General features: G+C 35.7%; 1 protein-coding gene across 2 annotated transcripts in view; it reads right to left on the reverse strand.

The window, feature by feature from the left end:
* Positions 1 to 12587, reverse strand: part of LOC143387551 (transcription factor 12-like) — a 107421-nt gene extending 94834 nt beyond the window's left edge. For both annotated transcript variants that reach the window (XM_076841892.2, XM_076841893.2), the window contains exons 1-3: positions 12376 to 12587; positions 11399 to 11495; positions 10393 to 10465 (exon numbers count right to left, since the gene is read on the reverse strand). In XM_076841892.2, coding sequence (XP_076698007.1) covers positions 10393 to 10465; positions 11399 to 11473 — 148 coding nt within the window. In that variant the 5' untranslated portion in view covers positions 11474 to 11495; positions 12376 to 12587. The remainder of the gene's footprint in view (positions 1 to 10392; positions 10466 to 11398; positions 11496 to 12375) is intronic.
* Between the last annotated feature and the right edge of the window lie 9185 nt (positions 12588 to 21772).

The raw sequence follows: 21772 nt of genomic DNA on the forward strand, positions 1-21772 counted from the left end.
TGCCTCATATTAAATAGTAAAAATAAAATACTAGCTTTTGGTTGTGAGCATATTTTGTTTGTTAACATATTCATAGAAATAGTAAAGGTAGGCAGACTTTTAGGTAAATTAATTTTTCTTTTGTGGTTCTAGGGATTAACCGTAGGACGTTGTGGATACTCAGCAAGTACTCTACCCCTGAGCTACATACCCAGCCCTAAACACTTGTGTCAGGGGCAGGTGGGTACTAGAAATTAAAATCCAGAATCTCACTCATGCTAGCATTCAATCACTGAGCTATATCTGCATCTCCAATTTCCATAAGACAACTCACTCTAAAAATATGAAATCGCCAAAAGAGAATGCAATATAATATACCTAGTTTTTAACAATCTAAGGTAATGATGATTCATACATGGTTTTCTTTCCCAAAGTATAGGAATATAATGATGTATAAAGTTTATTGCTAAATATTTTTAATGCAGGGTTTAAAAGCACATTCATTCCCTTTAATTCTTACTGTGGAGTACATTTTGTCAATTATAGATAAAACATATAGAGTACTAATTATTTAAATTACCTGTTACCATATCCTGATTATAGATCATAGCCATAAGCAAGATGCTGGTACATAAGTCCTTTAAATATCAAAATGAATTTAAGGTATTAACCATAAAAGAGAGCTACAAACATGTTGATTTCTATTTGTACATACGTTTAAAATGTTTGCTATAGCACTATTCACAATAGCCAAGATATGTCATCAACTTATGTGCCCATTAATCAATAATTGGATAAAAAATGTGGCCTATATGCACATTGAAATATAATTTGGCCATAAAAGGAATGAAATTCTGCCATTTGCAGAAACTTGGATGAAAATGGAGGGTACTATGTTAAGTGAAATGTCAGGTACAAAAAGACAAATATGACATGCTTACATATGTAAGCTAGAAAAAGTTGATCTCAAAGAAGGAGAGAAATGAAGAGTGGTTACCAGAGCCTGAGAAGGGTGTAATGGTGGGAATGGATGGAGAAAGAGGATGATTAATGAGTACAGAGGTGCAACTAGATAGGAGAAATAACTTCTAATGTGCTATAACATGTCAGGATAACTGTTGTTGACAACAATTAATTGAATACTTCAAAATAAGAGAATTTTCTCAAAAGATCTAAAATCGGCCTTATACTACAACAGAATCAAATCAGTGTTTATAGCAGCACACTTCTCATTAGCTAAATTATGGAATCCATCCAGATCTGTTAATAAATCAATGGATTAAGAAACTGTGGTGTATATGTATGTATGTATACACACACACACACACACACATACACACACACACACAAAATGGAGTTCTACTCAGTCATAAAAAGGAATGAAATTATGGCATTGGCTAGAAAAGGAATGGAAATGAAGAATATCATGCTCCATTTAAAACTTAGAAATTCAAAGGTCAAATGTTTTCTAATTCTCTTAGATTATTTTTTGGGGGGCGTGCAGAGGGTGCTAGGGCTTGAACCAAGGGCTTTATACATTCTAGGAAAGCACTCTACCACCTGCTCTACATACTCTGCTGTCTCACTTATGAGGAAGCTAGAGTAAAATAAAGGAAAGGGAGAGGGAAAGTTAAGATTACATAAAGAAACAATCAAATACTAATTAACAGATGAGTGAAAGGAAGTCCAATAAAGTAGAGGATGGAGAAGGGAAAAGGGGAGGAAAAACAGGAGAGTAAATGGGGTATCATGAAAAGAATTCCCACATTCTTCACCCAAATCCCAGATATGCTAACACTTCATAAATACTTTATCTCATTCTTTTCAAAGACACAATTGCTATATCCTCTTTTCTTCTCTTATTCTATATACGTTTACCTGCAAAGGTTTTCTGAACCATGTGGGAGTAACTATCAAACACTGTCTTCTCTCCATTATTCTAAATACTTGTTCTAAAAGGAAGAATATTCTCTTAAAGTCAAAATACAATTATCAAAATCAGAAAACTAACACTCATACAACACTACTATCTAATATACAGGCCTTATTTGGATTTTACCAATTGTTCCAATAATGCTCTTTGTAGAAAAAGAAAATTCCAGAACATGCACTTCTTTGTGGCACCTTTAATCTGAATAGTTCCTTAATTTTCATCTGTCACAATACTGATACATTTGAAGAGTACTGCTGCTCTGCTGTTTAGTAGAATGTTCCTTAAGTGAGTTTGTCTGAATTTTCTTCTTATGATTAGATTCAGATTTTATACTTTTGGCAGGTGTAACACAGAAGTGATGGTATGTTTTCAGTGCTTTATGTCAGGAGGCACTTGTAAACTTGTCCTTTAACTGGTGATCTAACTTTAACCATATGTTTAATGTACTGTCAGCAAGGTTTCTCCACTGTAAACTTATAATTTTCCCTCTGAAATTAATAAGTATCTTGCAGGAGGATAATTGGAATGTATATAAGTATCTCGTTAATCATCAAACTTTCAACTCACTAGCTGTGTTCTGTTTTTCAGTCCTGGCAACTGAACCCAGGGATCACAAATGCTAGGCAAGCACTCTACTACTGAGCTAAGTCCACAGCCCTTTTGATTTTATTTTGAGGCAAGGTTTTGCTAAGTTGCACAGGCTGGCCTCAAACTTGCAATCCTCCCACCTGTCTCCCAAGTAGCTGGGATAACAGGTGTGTACTACCACCACACTCAGCTCACTTCACTAGTTTTTAGCATTCTTTAATGATCGTTATCTGAACAAATTACTATCAAGTTGTTGCACACTGATGATTTTTTAAATCATTCTTTCTACATCTATTAGTTAACATTACCTTCTTCTACAGTTCTGATGACTGGTATAAACAAATAACTCAAGTATGGTGATATGTAACCAAGGCATTACTGAGATTCCTTGTACTATCATTAATCTAAATATCAATCATCAGTTACTGTATATAAGAGTGTGAAATATAATAATTGCTGTGAGCTAAGGCAGGAGCTTTGCATTTACATAGTACATGATAGTTTCCATTCATTCTCAGTACATTTTTAAATAGATTCCACAGAATAAAGGCCCAACACATCTCTCCACTTATACATATGTAATGCATCCATTCTGCAAGTAATAGTGTGGATTATTTTAATTATTAAAATAATTTTGGAATTTCGAATCACTTGTCATTTGCTTGCACCTGCCTAATGAATCCATTTATCTCCAGAGAAATTATGATTTGCTACTAAAGGAATCTAAGATAATAGAGCTAGTAAACATGTTCATAACCATCAAAAACAATTTTCAACATTGTAGTTCAGTTACTCTCTAGAGAAAGGATTATTTATTTGTTTGTTTTCCCCTATACTGTCCTGTAGCATCTCAAAAGCCAGTTTTGAAGGGAGAGACATTACTATTAAGTAACATAGAACCAAAATAAGTAGCAAGAGGGAAAATCCCCACCTTTTTCTGGTCCCAGGAATTTTGAAAAAAGGAACAAGTGGTCAGATATATACCCTAAAGGGCATTAGAAAATGAACCCTTCTCTAGTTCCATCTTGTTCTCAAAGGCCACTTGTCAGGATGTACTGTGCAAACCCTGGGTACAGTTACACCAAACTACCAGTTTCCATTCAATCAACAACATGTTAAAATACTTTTCTCCTCACAACAATGTATTTGATTATACTTTTAAATGCTGCCAATTTGATAGGTAAAAAACAGATAACTCAGTGACAGTGAATATGTTTCATATGTATAAGGGCAATTTTTATAGTTTTTTTGTGAGAATTGTCTGGGTCCCTTTCTATTCGTCTTTCTTTACTCTCAATTTTAAAAAGTTCTTTACATATGAGGAATATTAGCCCTTTATTTGCAGTAAATGTTTCTCCCAGTTCTGAATGCGCCTTTTGACTTTATATTTAGTGGATTTCTTGCCATGCAAAAGTCTTATAATAAAGGTATAAATAAAGGTATGGATACCATACCTTTATAATAAAGGTATGGTATCCATCTACCACTTAAAATATTTTAAAAATTAAAAACTAAAATTCACCTTTATCCCAGTGCTCTGAAATGTCAGGTTTGCCACATACTTCTGTATACTCTTGGGTGTATATCTCCACTTTTTTATTCTATTCCACTGGTCTGTTTATAAGACATTGAAAAAAATCTAATCTGCAAAATGAGATAGATATAGAATGGAAGGAATACCAAGCTATATTTAACTCTTAAAAAGAAATTTAAACCATAGTCACAGTCAACTCCGATTAAGTCACTTGTATTTCTGAATATGTCTTCAAGTCTCTTTTGCTCATCACTCCAACATCTAAATGTTGAAGTATATACATAGTCTTTTGATCTCCTCTTCATCTACATTCACTCCAACCTCATTATTTTCCAATCCCATATATTCTTAGATGACATCCAAATTACTATCTTCAGCTCACATCTCTACCCAAAGCCACAGACCAGAGTAGCTAATAACCTACTAATCTCTCCAACTAAATGTCTAATGTGTCTAAAAGTGAATTCTCCATCTTATTTCTAAAAAACAAAACTATGCTCCTTCTTCGGTTTTCCCCATTCTCAAATAACTGTAACTCCATTATTTTGTTACACAGACCCAATATCCATCAGTTCTACCTTCAGTATATATCTAAAATTTAGCCATATCTTCTACAGCCTCCTAAATGATCTATTCTTTCTGCCTTACTCTCCACTCAGAAGACAACATGATCCTGGTAAAATGTAACTCAGTGAAAGCCAAACAATAGTCTTGTACTTACAGATAGCCCCTATTTATTTCAAATTGGCTGAAAAGCACTCTTATTGTTCTTACACTAGTACTATAAAATTTAATATGAATAAATACAAAATAATGGGACCCAGTTTTTCCTACTATTTCTAATTAAAACCAAACCAAAACACAGGTATCAAAATTATATTCTCATTTAGTAACCACTGAATTACTAATGTGATTTATATCTTTATCTAGCTAAAAAAAAAAAAATTTCTCCACTTAACTAGATTATAATAAAACAACACTTACACTTTTCTGGCAATTCCACTAAGGTTGCTATGTTCAAGTTCCCTCAGATAAGAGAGGTTCTAACAGATACAGTATCTGCCCTGAGGCTTGATCTCCAATTTTCACTCTAATGAAGAATAAATTTAAAAACCTGGGGCAGTACCCTACGCTCCATTCTCAGCAATGCACATCTTCTGTCTACTCCTTAAATCCAGAGCAAGTTCTAATCAGCTGACTCCCTACATCTCCTCCTTTGGGTCTGGACCAATCCTTTATATGTGAAATCCAAACCAAGAGTGCCATAGCAAGTAGAGCGGCACATCTGGTCCTTGGCAAACACAGCTCTACCTGTCCATCTCACTCAATAAACTAGACAGATTTATAAACATAGAAGAAGGAGAAGCAGCTCATTAAAGAAAGTCTCAAGTAAAAGCCAAGATTTCAGGAGCTATATAGAACTTATCATAGGAAGCTTCTTATGTTCTATCCAGTATCAAACAATGGACTTGACGCATATTTCTTCACTGACCAATCCAGTCGCTACTAGCAGTAACCAAAAGATGTTTTAAGTTGTCCTTTTTTCCCCCATTATGTCTACAGAAAGACTTCACACCAGTCTAGGTATAAAGTATTCAAAAGAATATGCAATCCTAATTAGAACAAGATATACTTTATATGTTTGTTAAATATATCAAAATATACTCTACTACCATGTACATCTAAAAAGAACAAGTAAAATTAAATATGCATTATCAGAACATATTTTAATTTAATTCAGCCTATTGAAATATTTATACTCGGGGCTGGGGTTGTGGCTCAGTGGTAGTGTGCTCACCTAGCATGTGAGAGGCCCCAAGTTTGATCCTCAGCACCACATAAGAATAAATAAATAAAATAAAGGTATTATGTCCAACTACAATTAAAAAATTTAAAAAATTATATTCACTACCAATAATTTTAAATATAAACCAATCTTAATGCTAAAAATATTCTATTGTTTATCATTTGAAATACCTCTAATTATTGACATTAAAGTTCATGTTCAAACACACCTAAATGCATAAACCATTTCTATATCTTCAAACTTTGCACATACATGAGGCAGAAGAAATAAGTGTTTAAAAAAATGTTTAATATGAAAGTCACCTGAATAAGAATTACCAACAGCCATATATCTGGTAGTCAGAATCAAGTAATTAAAATCAATGTATTACACCCAGAGATGGGTAAATAGCAAGAAAAAGAGCTTCAATAAACCCATGGTCTCTTCTTCATAATAGAGTTAAGAATCACCTCTCCAAGCCTCTTCATAGCCTCATTAAAAAAAAAAACATATACTATCACTGTATTGTCTTATGATGCTAAATACAACAAATATTCATGACTATAAGCCTGATGAAGCCAAATATTTGAGGTAAACTTTCAGAAAACAATAAAATTCATAATGTATTGTATAAAGATTTTAATCAAAAACTAATAAAAATTGCTGCTTCTTCAGTACCAGTGAAGAAGTACATATAAATCATTAACCATCAAACCATCCCCTATTAGGATAATTGCAGGAGCTTTTTTAGTACACTTGCATTAAGGGAATAATAACTATCCTGTGAATGGGAATAACCCTAATGTTTTATCAGACCCACAAGATCCTGGTACTCCCCTTGGCTCTAGGCATTTCCCCTATGCTAAATAAACAAAAGCAAAGAGGTAATAGTGATTCTGAACAACTATGTATTTTAAATATTTCTCTAAGGAGTGATTGCTTTTAAAAATAAAGTATGGCGGGGAGCTTAACACTTTCAGATGTAAAACATATGCAAATAACTAACAGATTTCTTTACAAACATCATAAAAAATTCTAAAATATTGGATTCAGCAACTGGTTTTATCTTCTTCATTCCAAGATTGGAAGGAGAAAAATCTCCAAGTTTTTGTAGAACCAAAAATTTCCCAACTTTACAATGAATTGATTTTATAATGTGGGAACTGTATTTTGCATCTGCAGACAGTAGTGTTCAAAACTAGGTAATCATTTCAATCATTTCTAATAAATCACAATAGCAAAACTTCTACTTGGTCCCTGACATGGCTTTCTTTAAAAGTTTTACCAATATTTCTTATAAAAAGAAGTAATAGAACAGAATAAATTTCACATACAGAAAGGTTCAAATGAGCCACTGAATATTAGGAAACTAAATATAATAAAGAAATTACACTATCTGTCCAGTTCTCAATAGTGGTTCCACAAGAATTAATAAGCACGAGTGCCCTGAGTTGTCATGGTGTCACGGTGTACACTAAATGGACTTCTCTCCTAAGCATCTAGAATAGTATTAGTTATGTATCACTCTTGGGAGAATTAAGAAAACTCAAATATATGGGCTAGAGTTGTGACTCAGCAATAGAGCCTTCACCCAGCACATGTGAAGCCCTGGGTTCACTCCTCAGCACCACATAAAAATAAACAAATAAAATAAATGTATTGTGTCCAACTACAACTAAACAAACATAATTTTTTTTAAAAAAAGTTCAACTTAAAAAAATAAAAAAGAAGACCCAAATATAAATTATTTTCTGGTTTCTTCAGTTTAGATGATTAATTATGGTTTAGATGTAGAATTAAAGTTCCATGCAAATTATTATTAGTTCTGGGACAATTAAAAGTAAGATCTTCAATTTAGTACGCTAAGGAGATTGCCTATATAACTTTGAAAAATAACTAAATAAATAATCCCCTATTTGAATATGACTTTTACTATTAACATAGTTAAAACCAATAATCAACTAGTTTTACTATGTGTCTGGTCCTTATTATAAGGCACAAAACTAAAGGACACAACTCCTGATCATAAAAGGCTTATTACTCAGGAATTAAATACAACACCCAGCACTTAATAAAAGATATGTACAAAAATCCTATTAAGTTCTAAACAATTTAATATGCAATTTTTAATCAAGCATTTGGAAAGAAAGGTCCTTGGAGTTGTAGGAGTCAGGGAAAGTTTTACTAATAAAGGTGAATTCCAAGTAGTATTTGGAGAGGCATAAAGATGAGAACCCATACTAGGCAGGAGGCAAACTTGAGTAAAGGCCCAGAGGCAGACATGAGCCTCCACAGAACAAAACCAAAAAAGCAGGCTGACATTCAGAGTGAAGAAATGTGAGAGAGAAAGTTGTTACCTAAAGAAAAGGATCTTGAAAACAGTAGGCAGATCAAGGAGTCGGGATATATTTTTTTTTGCTACAAGTTTTAAACACTACCAAATTCTAAACTGAATAGTTTATAATAACCTTCACCAACTCTTTCAATATCAGAAGCTACCAATAATATCAGAATGCATTACACCATATTAATTTCACTAAAAATTCAGACAATTTTATTTAGCAAAAACATTACAGAGCACATGCTTAGAAACTTGTCCTTGAAACAGTATACAATGTAAAGAGAAAATCTTATATAAATATTTTTTTAAAGGAAGATTGGGATTGAGTGGAAAATTCAAAAGATATCTGTCCTCAAGTTAAAGTTAAAACTAAATTCTTATTTTCCTTGACTGCTGGACTACAGTTGTCTGCTTATTGCTGAGTGGATCTTTTCCTATCAACACACCCAGCACTTCAAAAGACCCAACCACTCTGCCAAGATATCTGCCTTCAAAGAGCCTATGTTGCCATGGCAATCTCATGTTCTCCTGGGAACCAAGTCAGCAGCACCCTATGATACATACATGAACGCTGTCCAAACTCTGTCTGATTCCTCCTTGAGGCACAGGTCACATCCTGCCACATCCGTACCAATTTTTATTTGCTATAATATAAAGAATCAGGCCATATTTGACAGTTCATAAAGAAGTAGGATCATTTTAAAATAAATAGCTGTGTGCAGAAAGGGTGAGGGAAGGTTGTGGGTGGGAACCTCCTTTTTCATATTATAAAACTGATATTCTCAAGTATGAAGGCCAAAATAAAACACTGAGAACAACTCAAATTTGATCAAAGATTTCTTCCTTTTCTAATATCTCAAAGCACTCTTTTTAAAAAATAAAGATTAAAAATCATACAAGCATGGTATCTTGGTTAAGAATAATCCCTACCCTTTTTTGTTTTTACCTGCAAGATTTAACACCCTACTCAAAACCAACATGGCCAAATTATGCTTACAATTACAGCTTTTCTAGAAAGAAAACAGAGGCTCTGAAATCATTTCTATAGGATATACTATCAAAATTTCATCACAAATGTATTTGCAAATAACAGAAAAACTACAACCAGACTTCAAGGATATATTTTCAGATGTAAATTACTTCTAACCCAAAGAAACTGCTTTTTAATCTCTTTTCAACTTATACTTCCCACATTCCCAAACCAATAAAGCTGGTTTTCTATACACTTAAGTATTACTCAAGTTAACAGCAAATACCATGAAAATAAAATCCAAAAATCAAGTACTATAAAAGAGCAATAAAAGCAATGACCTGCTAAAGTTCTAAAAATAACCTCATTTTAAGACCTAGAAAATAAAAGCTACAGTATTGAAATGCTGAATTATCTTTTCTATGTGATTTTCATTTCGGCTTCGACTTTACTTCTGGAATATTAATTTTAAACTGATGAGTTTTAAAAAAAGTTAGAAAAAAATGGAATGTCTAATAATGGAACAGAATAGTTATAAATACACCAAAAATAAATTCAAAGATAACAGCATTGGTATAGAAATAGGAATTTAATAAACATTACCCTAATGTAATGTGAATATAGAACAGACAGAACTTATTCATCTAAGACACGTAATTTAAAAAAACATAAGTTTATATTCATTTCTAACATTTCATCCATTAATATTTTAAATAACTGCCCATGAAATTAGTTACTTATAAATTTCCAGTAGCCAACTTTTAAAATAAATACATCTTACTAATTATAGCAGGACTCAATCATTGTATACACATAATCAATAATAGTATTTTACCATTTTTTTAGAATCCAGGTTTAGTAACAGTGAGTTAAAATTTAGCAAATTACATATATATATATATATATATATATATATATATATATATATATGAAAAAATTTGTTTTAAAGACCACTCATGGACTATTTTTTTGTGACATGTTTCTAAATATAAAGGTTGGAAACAATCCTTTGAACTCAAGATGATTTTCAATTTTAAATTCATAGGAAAATGAACAACTTTAAATCTGTATTAAAATTCTTGTAACTGAATCAATGAATCTTTAGCAAACTGTCCATGTTTGATGCTTTTTTGTTTTTATTTATAATTTTAACTCGACACACTAGAAAATGGTATGAAAAGAGATACTAAAATGCTTCATACTTTTTTACTAAAATGTGTCACACCACCAAAACATGAGTTTCTAGTTTTAGACATCTTACCTGATCCACTGAACTGACTGCTTCCCAGTGTTGTTGGTCTGGTTTTCCCACTATTAACAGGTGGGGAAAACATCTGCAAAATACCCCAAATGTTTCTATTAATCCTGAATTCATAGGGAAGTTGAAATAAAATTGGAGATACATTCAGACTCAGAATGGAAACACTGATACTGTTTACTAATACTATTTGGAAAAAACTGACTACAGTCTTTTCTGAAAACCCAGTCGTTTACATAAAGATTCCGGTTTAATTAAGTTTAAATAGTAAGTTTCTACCCATGATCTTCACTTTGGAACTAAGTGAATCTCATTATATTAACATTATATTAACATTACTTAATATGCACTTACAGTCAGAATCATGTCCAATGAAATTACTATGTACAGTAAGGATAACACAGTCCTACAAAGCAGGTATTAGTCCTGTCTTCTAATAGCAGCTGATAAAGAAATTCAAGCCAGCTCTCTGGTTTCACCATATATTTTTAAGATATTTCCCGGTTGAGACTACAGATAGAGTGCGTACATGTATACCATATGTGCACCTTAAAATAAAAGTACTGGCTCAAATAGCTGAAAATTTTAGCCCTGGATTCACTTTCTTGCAGCTGACATCTTTCAGGTACCATAAACATATCTTAGGGAGGAAAATGGTGAGGAGAGTTGAAGAAAAAATAATTTGTATTTATATACAGTTTAAAATCACTAATAATCATCAGGGTCAAAGAATGACTCAACCAAAGCTCATGATTATATTGTTCTTCTTTTAACTGGTTAAATCAAACGACCCCTCTGGCATTAAAATTTGAAATCTGCAAGTCTAGACATTACATCAAAGTTCAGGTGTCCAACTTGGGGGAGCTGAACTCCAGCCCTGAGAACTACTGCTCAAAACAGATGGAGTTCACCCCACCTAGTGTCTAGGTCTTTCTCCCCTCTTTTCTGCTTGATTTTTTTTCTTGTAAACCTCAGTAGAACCCCAAGATGCCGTGGAACGCTTTCCTACCGCACTGAAGTCCAGCAGGTCGCTCAGTTTCTTGTTGGTCCCTATAGCGGCCATGCGCTGCTGCTGGGAATTCATCTTCGGCCACTTCTAGCAGGTCCTAAGGCAGGGGAAAACGGGCTGAGCGAGAGAGCACCAAGGCCCAAAGTGTGTGAGGGGATGGAAAGAGGCCTAAGGGAGGAGGAAAAGCACTGGCGGGGGGCGCCCAGCTGACTTCCAATTCCCCCACTCCTTCCCACCACGGCGCCAGCAGGGGGCGGGAGAGCTCAGCACCCGCGCCGGGTCCCTGAATTTACGCGTCCCTGAATCACGCAGCCTGAGAGCGACGCGGTGGCTCCCGCAACTCGCTGCCTCTCCCGCAAGTTTCCGAGCTGGTTCTGGTCCCCCCCCCTACTGCCCCCGCGCAGTCGCAGGGAGCTTGGCGCGCGGGGCGGCCCGGGGCGGGGGTCTGGTGGGGAGGGGTGAGGGGCAATTCGGCTGCCAGAGAGCGAAGCAGTAGCGAAGGGACGTCCCCGGCGGGCCCAGGGGGTCCGCAAGCACGCCCCGCGCGCCCAAGGGGCGTTTTAAAAAAGAAAGCAGGAACTCCAACAACTAGTCTCGGTCTCGCTGGGCGTCCTTCTCCCCGGGCTTGGTCTCCTCCCACTTTTGCTGCCCTGCCCCGGACCTGCCGAACAATGAGCCTGGCTCAGCGGCGGAAGCCTTCTGCTCTCCCGCGCGCCCCAGAACCGGGTGCCGGCCCTAACCGAGCGGCGAGCGGGGCGCGCGGGCCTTGCCGCCCAGCGGGCCGCGCCTCCACCCAACTCCGCGCCTCCACCCGACTCCGCACCTCCACCCGACTCCGCGCCTCAACTTGGAGGGGACCTCGGGTTTGGCTGTGTACAATGGGGCGCGGAGTTGGGGAGCAGGCCGACGCCCCAGCTCCGGCAGGGGCTTCCAGCCCCACCACGCCGTCTCCCTCCAGCTCGCCAACCCGCAATTACCTGCCGCCCCGTCTCTGCATCCAACCACCCGGATTAAAGTTCACTTTGCCCAGGAGAGCGGACTCAGGCTTCCCCTTGCACCGCCCAGCGGCACGGCTCACTGAGGCGCGTGCGAGCTCTCGGGTCTGGGCGGGGGAGGCGGCTCTCTGGCCTGGCCGCCCCTTCCTCCTGGGGCGGGCTGGCGGTCCCCGAATAGAACTTGTGGGTCTTCTCAGGCGGACATTTTTTTCGCTGAGGCTCCCTCAGCACCGTGTTCGGATCCCTCCGGATCCCTCCGGATCCCTCCGGATCCCTCCGCACCGGGAAGAGCCTGTGGTTAACCCCTTCGTCCCCTGCCCACTGCCGCCTCCTGCACCCAGGAAGTGGAGCTGACTGGGGGGGTCAGGGAGGCGGAGCCGGCGAAAACGGGGAGGGGCCGCTGTGCGGACGCTGGACAAAGCCCGCGGTCGGGTGAGGCAGGCCGGAGTTGAGGCCGGCTGGGAGGGGAGGGAAGGGAAGGGGAGGGAAGGGTGGGGAGGGGTGGGGAGGGGAGGGGAGGGGAGGGGTGGGCAGGGGAGGGGTGGGCAGGGGAGGGGAGGGGAGGGGTGGGCAGGGGAGGGGAGGGGAGGGGTGGGCAGGGGAGGGGAGGGGAGGGGAGGGGAGGGGAGGGGTGGGCAGGGGAGGGGAGGGGAGGGGGGACAGTCTGGAGCAGACTGTCCCCTTGAGACTAACAGGAACAAGTTTGTGTAACAATTAATTTAATAACTTCAGTTCATGGTATTCTCATTACTGACAAACTAAAAACCAAGATTTTTCACTTAATCATAAACCAGATTCTACTAATCAATCACTTATCGTATACTCCCCATTCTTTTCTACCAGCAAGAATCTCCCACCTTTGTGGGTTCTGGTAGAGATTTTATCTTTTCTCTCTGAATGTGAGTAAATAAAAATAGTTATCTACTCCTTGCTAGTATGATTTTTATCCACTATTTAAGCTATTTAGATGTCTCATATGAATATGATACTCAGATTTGAGAAGATACCCCTTTATGGTCCATCTTACACTCAATTCCTTTTACCCCCTTAAGATTCCTTCTTTCATACTTCATAAAAACGTATTTAAATCAAAACATTCAGAGGTCAGAAAAGGGAAAACACTGTCAAACACTCTAAAACATCATACTTAAAAGAGTCATAGATTTGGGCTTTTTTAACTCAGTATACTTGATCAGGTAAAATGTGCGTATTCCCATGCACATTTTGGCATAGGGCCTAACACATAATAGATATTTGATAAAGATTTATTAAAAAGTGAATGATTCCACTCTTCTATATAAACATAGCAGTTAAACACTCCCTCAAAACTACTCTAAGACATCAACAAAAGGACTGTGTTGTTAAGCACTACATATTAGACCCAGGTGCGCTCTACCACTGAGATATATTCCTATTCTATTTATTTTGAGACAGGATCTCCACACATTGAGGAGTTTGGCCTCCAACTTATTATCCTCCTGCCTCCACCTACCAAGAGCAAAGGGATTTTTAAAAAAAATTTTTTCTTGGAAAATTTCAAGTATATAAAAAAGTAGAATAGTATTAAGAACATCTATGTATTTAATTGCCCATTTTTAATAATTATGTTTTTTTATTTATCTTTTCATTGTCATCCCCTACCTTAAGTAAAATTTAACCAAATACATCATATAATTTCATAAGATTTTTTACCCCATACTGGGAATTGAACCCAGGAGCTTTCTACCTCTGAGATACACTCCCAGCCCTTGTTTTTGTGTTGTTATTATTGTTGTGTTTGTAAGCAGGGACTGACTGACTGGCACAGGTGGGCCTCAAACTTGAGATCCTTCTGTCTTATCTTCCCAAGCAACTAGGAATACAGGCATTCACTTCCCTGCCCCACTCATAAAATGACATTTTAAACATTAAAAGCATGGAAGACAAGAGACAAGACAATGGCAACAAAATCTGAGAAGATTAAACACTTATGAGTTATATGAGACTCAGTTTAAAACAGAATCCCAAGGTAACAAATGAGGGAAATCAATAACCAAACCCATGCATACCACAGAGTCAATAAAAGACTTAACTATCCAGTTCCAGGTGCCTCTTGAAGTGAAGAGAAGGAAAGGAAGAACTACCACAAGGTTGATTGATTACAAGTTTATTCAAGAAGCAGTCAGGAGGCTGGAAGTGTAGCTCAGTGGTACAGCCTGTACTTAATATGCACACTGCCCAGGTTCAATCCCCAGCACACACACACAAAGGCAATCAGTCCTCCCACCCATTTCCTTCCCTACTTCATACAGTAGAGTAAATGCCTCTCTCCTAACCAAGAAAAGTAATACAAATGTATTATCTGCAAAAGGTGAAGCAGAAGGTCTCTAGGCGACAGGGATATTGAGTCAGCATTTGAATGTTGTTGAAAATTGAGGTTCCTGGCTACCAATTTGGTTCCCAGAATCCAGCAGCCAGGCCTTCTGTTTCTCAGGAGATTAGATGATCCTTCTCCATGTAAGCTGATCAACCCAAGTGAAAAGTCCTGAAGATACAGAAGGTTTTCCAGCTGTAAGCCCAAACTCTGCAGAGAAGTTTACAGTTTAACAAACCTCTACCTCTTTCCTCAGTTTCCCATCAGCATTTTGTTACCCTATTTGTGTAAAAGAGCAGACACCAAAGATTATTAGGTATATAACAAAAGCCTCTATCATGAAGACAGAAATCAAAACAAATGACAAGAACACTTTTCTCCTACTCAAGGAAAAAAAATTATCTTTAGGAGAGAGTTGCAACCATGAAAGACAAGTAAGCAGAAAAATATTTTTTTAATATTTATTTTTTAGTTATAGTTGGACACAATACCTTTATTTTATTTATTTATATGTGGTGCTGAGGATTGAACACAGGGCTTGCTCATGCTAGGTGAGCACATTGTGGCTCAGCGGAAAGAAAGGAATATTCAGAATACAAGAAAAAGCCTTAAGAATTGATAATGGAATCATATAAATGGTGGAGGCATGAACTATTGAAAGAGAGAAAGTTAAGGAAATTTCCTAGAAATCAGAGCAAAAAAGAAAGAACTAATTTAGGAGGTTCAAAATCCACATAATAACAGAGAAATTGGGGGTTGAGGGAGTAAGGCAGGAAGAGAAAGGGAAAAAATCATTAATTAAGAGAAAAAAAAAGGAAAAAGTCATTAATTAAATAATCTAAAAAAAATTCCCAGAACTGAAATACATGAATTATCAAATTGAACAAGTTCATTAAATGTCTGCTACAATGTATAAAAATAGATCAGCTGGTTATGGTGGCACAGGCCTGTAATCCCAACGGCTCAGGAGGTTGAGGCAGGAGGATGGCAAGTTCAAAGCCAGCCTCAGCAATTTAGTGAGGCTCTAACCGACTCAGTAAGACCCTCTCTATTAATAAAATACACAATAGGGCTGGGGGTGTGGCTCAGTGGTCCAGTGCCCCTGAGTTCAATCTCCAATACCGAACAATAAAACAAAATAAAAATAGATCAACTTGAAAACATGATCCAGAAATCTGAGTGCATAGCAGACAAAGAAAAGATCTTCAAGCTTCCAGAGAGAACAAAAAAAAGGACTGAAACTCAGATGTGGGACCAGTAGCATGTCAATGACCTGGCAACTAGTTAGGAAGTCAAATTCTTGGACTTCTCCTAGAACTACTCAGTTAATGGAACTTCATCCATCTCAGAAACTCTGAGAGTGGGACTGGTTATCTGTTTTGTAATATGTTCTTCCTGTGATTCTGGCACACACTACAGTGGGAAAACAGTGCCCTCAGAGTAGTGACTCTCCAACTACTACTCAGGATAATTAAGTTGAACATGAATTGGACTGCCAGCATATATTACCTTAAATAGATATAGACCATTGGAGCAAGTACTTAACAAGATACTGAAATGCTAAAAAAAAAAAAGATGTATTTGAATAAACCACTTTCAAATGATTGCAAAAGAAAAAGTTATGAAAAGCCCAGAAAAAAAAGGACACTTGGTTCAACTCTCAGTATATGTCAGAGCTTATAAAACTTTGCTTACAAGTCTTTGGCATTTTTGGCAAATGCAGTCTATTACAGTCAACTTGTTGTTTACTTTTAACATTCATGAAAATAGGAGAACATGGTCCATATTCTGAGATTTGGGGGCACATATTTTCTGTTCCCCCCCCAATATGAGTTCTTCAAGGGTAAAGGCTATATTTTCTGTTTCTTATTAAAAACCATCTTTCTTCTAATGCCAAGAATCCCTAAGTAATTATTTATTAGTTAAATGAGAAATTGTATTTTCAGTGAAAGTTGCTTTGTCTTAAAGTTCTTTTCCCTGGATGATTTGATGAAATGAATGGGTTGACTTGGATTAGATTATTTAAATTGCACTTGATTATCCACACTTTTATTTAAGAGGAGTTAGAGAACAATTGGTTTCCTATACTACCAAAATATTTTATTTTGGATCCATTTGCTGAAGTTCTAATTTCACTAAACCAGCATTTTTATGCAATTACACATTAAGTTTTGGTGATTGGCACATTCTTCTCTAAATCCAGAATTTCTTACTGTAATTTTTCCAGTTTTATTTGTATTATAAACCTACAGGATTTTTATGGTCTAATATTTAAACATATCACCATAAGCTTTTGAACTATATTCAAGAGCATAATGAAAAGATGCCATTGAATATTTTAAAATCTTTTACATTGAGGGATATCACCTCCTCTGGAATTGGGAATGAAAACCAAAAATCAATAAATGCAACTGGCTGATTATCTCCTAGGTCTTTGACTACCCTGTTCCATCTTGACATTATTCAACACTTTATAAAGAATGCTTGATGAGATCAAAATTGTCAAACCCAGAAATATTCTTTGCCTTCTAAACCTGTGCAATTGCATTTAGTCTTTAGGTATGACTTGAACAATAATTAAAGTGAAAATGAAAGCATTAATAATCATCTAGAATGTACTTTCAGTTCCTTCAGTAGTATTTTCCTCAAACAATCAATTTATTATTTTGGTCCTCTTTTAGCCAAATGATAGATTTCTTGGAAACATTGCTTCATTACATTTATTTGTAGAATCAAAAGTGCTCTGATTTATTTTTCCAATGAACTCTGTAAAAACAGAAGCACTAATTTATAAGAAAAAAAAGAAAAAAGAAAACAAACCTCTGAAACTTGGCTGTCCTAAAGTGTTTCTGTATTGACTTGTGTAACTGTCAGTCACACTTGAATGGAGTTCACAATGCTAATAACAAATCAAAATCATAGACTTATTCCCAAAGTATCTGTTAACTTCTCTCAGAGAGGCAGGTTTTTTTTTTTTTTCACCACAGATCAGTCTTCTATTCCTGACCATCTCAAAAAGTTTTGGACCCAGAAGGAAGAGCACAAGAATGCGTCTAGCCCACCAGTAATATCATTGGTGTTCTTTGCTGCATCTGTAAATTGAAATGATTTATAGATAAGTGCAAATAGAGAACTTAAAGACAAGAATTCTTTGAAACATTATGATAATTAGCATGAACTATTAGGTAGGACATAGGTACTGGAGGTTGGGAGGAAGACACAAGCTCAAATGGGAACTAGTTCACATTTCAAAGACTATGCCATGTTCTCAAAACATGCCTTTGTGCTCAATATATTTAAATGGGTCCTTGATTTTGTTTATTTTCTTAGTTAAATAGAAATGTAGACAGTTAAGATTTACATTGCAGACAATGTATATAAGGGAATATTAATGAAAAAGGACTTTAAAATAGCTAATACAAATATCTATCAAAGATATGCAAATATAATAAAATCCTATGACTGAGAAATTAGCCCAAATATATTTAAAAACATAATGATGGGGCTGGAAATAAAAAATCTCCATGATAGAGCCCTTGCCTGTTATGCTTCAGGCCATAAGTTCAATTCCTGGCACCACAAAAATGTAAGTAAGTAAGTAAATAAATAAATAAATAACATAATGATCAATTTGGTGAATATTCAGTGACACACAAACACTTCTGGGTAGAGGGTAGATTATGAATTAGTAAATTAATAATTAGTAAAAAACACAATGGAAAACAAGTTATCAATCATGTATATCAAGAGCCTTCTAAATGCTCATACTCCTGACCAGGTGATTCCACTTATAAAAAATTTCTAGTTACAAGAAAATAGAGGAAAAAGTTTTATGTGTAAAGAAAAACAGATTTAAAAAAGATATCATGAAGAGAAAGTGATAACATTAAGATAAGTTGAAAATAATTGGGTCTTATGCCTCTTAAAATTTATTTTTCTTCCATGAATTATTAAAGCCATGATATTTTTAAAATATGTAGTATTTCTAAAAATGAAATCTATGAAGTTTTACTTAAAATTGCTAAAGATATAGCGTTATGCCAAAACAAAACAAATTGAGGCAACAAAATCATCAAAGCATGATATCTTTCTGGAGGTATGCTTCCTTATATTTGATAGTAATATTCAGCTTTTGCGATTCGGAATCACAAGAACACCCTCTGCTTTTTCACAGTCTGATTTCCTTCCCCCTTCTTTCTCCAGACCTTTAGACTGGTATTTAACCCATCATCTCAGGGATAATCAACCAATTAGGCACCTGAAGTTTAGACAATGTTACCTACATCTGTTAGTATTTTCTAAAATCTTACTAAACAGTACATAATTTTGTTTATGCTTAGTAAATTGTGCTTGTAGATTTAGTGGTGTTTTATTATAAATTTTTTTTAATATTTATTTTTTAGTTTGTAGTTGGACACAATACCTTTATTTTATTTATTTTTATTTTTACAGGGTGCTGAAGATTGAAACCAGGGTCTTGCACATGCTAGACGAGCGCTCTACCGCTGAGCCACAACTTCAGCTCCTGAATTTTTTAATCCTAAAAGTAATTAACCTTTATATTAAAGTTAAAAAATACAGAAATGAAAAAAAATGTCATGTGGTTCCACCATATAATGTCAACTTTTAGTAGTTTAGGGACTTTTCTTCTTGTCTTCATTATTTGTGAATGCTAATTTAAAAAGAGTTGAAAATAATTGGGTCTTGTGCCTCTTGAAATTTGTTTTCCCCCAATAAAGAATATAGAGAATAATAATAAAAAACATGCATGTTTCATTTTTTTTGAAGGGGGATGGTTACAGGGGAATTAACCCAAGGGTACCTTACTTTGAGATTCCTTTGATGGTGCTACATCTCCAGTTCTTTTTTCAAGTTTTACTTTGAGACAGGATCTCACTAAATTGCTGAGGTTGGTCTCAAACTTTACATCCTCCTGCCTTAGCCTCCCAAATTGCTGGGATTACATGCATGTACCACCTTAACCAGTTTATACTTTTCATTTCTAATTTCATCAAAAAGTGCTAATCACCAAGAATTTTTAAGCTTCTTTTCCTTTCTATGTATGCATTAATACACATAAGTAATATATATATATATAAAGAACTTAAATTGACATCATGCTGTAAATATAATTTTATAATCTAATTATTTTAGGAAAAAATGCAAACACAAAAGACAGTAGAATGAATAGTAAATTAATCCCTTTGAAGCTTCACTCAGCTTCAACAATTATTCAAACATACCCCCAAATTAATTTGAAGCAGACACCAAATCATTTCTACCCACAGCTATTTATGTATTTATAGCTAAAATATAAGGGCACTTACTTCTAAAATATATATTGACAATACCATTATCACATCTATAATTTTTATAAAAATGCTTTACGATAAAATAGTCAGTGTTTAAATTCCCTTCAATTGTCTCATGAATGTTTTTATTATTTTATCACAGCTGATTTGTTCAAATTGTGATCAAAATAAAGTTCACAGATTGCATATCTTTCTTTTTTCTCTTTTTTCTTTTTTCTTTTTTGGTACTGAGGATTAAACCCAGGGTCACTCAACCACTGAGCCCCATACTGAGCCTTTTTTTGTGTTTTTTTTTTTTTTTTTTTTTGGAGATGGTGTCTCACTGAGTTGCTTAGCACCTCGATAAGTTGCTGAGGCTGGCTTTGAACTTGCAATCCTCCTGTCTCAGCCTCCCAAACCTCTGGGATTACATGTGTATGCCACTGCACCTGGAAGACATTGCGTTATTGATACATGTCTTAAAATCTCTTAAACTATTGCTTCTCCCTCCTTTTTTCCCCCCCTATCGATTTATTGAAGCAAAACTGGGTTGTTTGTCCTATAGGATTTTTCCAGTCTGGATTTTCTGACTGTAACTCCAATACTGTGATCTTTCTGCCCTGTGTTTTCTTACTTAAGAAAACTAGATTGGACATAATTCTAGTTTGATTTTGAGTTTGTTCATTTCAATTGTTGAATGTATTTGCAAAAATCTGCTCACAATATTCTCTTATTATTCTTTTAATATTGTAGAATCTATGTTGATGTCATCTCTTTTATTTTGATATTGGTAATTTGTGTCTTCTCTCTTTTCTTGTTAAGTTTAGCAATTTATCAATTCATAAATACCAGTTTTTAGTTTCATTGATTTTGTCTGTTTTTTGCTGTTCCTTTTATATTTCTTTTATTTCTGCTTCTGATCTTTATTTTTTCCTTTCTTTTGCTTTTATCAGGTTTAATTTGCTCTTTTTTCACCCTAGTTTCTTAAGGTAGAAACTTATGTCATCAATATGAGATTGTTCTTCTTTATCACTATAGGCTTTAGTGCAAGAAAGAACTCCCATTCCAAGTAGTGCTTTTATAAAACTCAGAAAGTTTTATGTTTGTTTTCACTCTCATTTGGTGTAAAATAATATTTAATTTCTTTTTCTATTACGGCTTTCATCCATGGTTTGTTTATAAATATTTTATTTAGTGCTCAAATATTTGGAGATTTTGCAGACATCTTTCTATCATTGATTTCTGATTTAATTTCTAAGTTCAAGAATATGCTTCATATGACTTGAATCCTGTTATGCTGCAGCCCGGCTGGCACTGTTACATTTATTGTGACTTTTTATGGCACAGAATGTTATCTATCAATATATTAAAATAGGGTTGGGGTTGTAGCTCAATGGCAGAGTGCTTGCCCAGTATATGTGAGGCACTGGGTTCAATCATCGCCACCACATAAAAATAAATAAATAAAATAATAGTACTGTGTCCATCTATAACTAAACAAAAATTAAGGTATTAGAATATTCCATGCACACTTGAAAAGAATGTGTATTCTGCTATTATTGAGTAGACATCTCTACACATTAGCAATGTCAACTTGGTTGATAATGTTTGTAAAATCCCTACTCTACCATTACTGATTTTCTGCTACTTTGCTCTTTTAACTATTGAGAGGAGGGTTATTGAAATCTTCTATTACAATTGTGGATTTTATTTTTCTCTTTGTAGTTCTATCAAG

The sequence above is a fragment of the Callospermophilus lateralis genome, unplaced genomic scaffold, assembly GCF_048772815.1.
Source record: "Callospermophilus lateralis isolate mCalLat2 unplaced genomic scaffold, mCalLat2.hap1 Scaffold_182, whole genome shotgun sequence".
Taxonomy (NCBI): Eukaryota; Metazoa; Chordata; class Mammalia; order Rodentia; family Sciuridae; genus Callospermophilus; species Callospermophilus lateralis.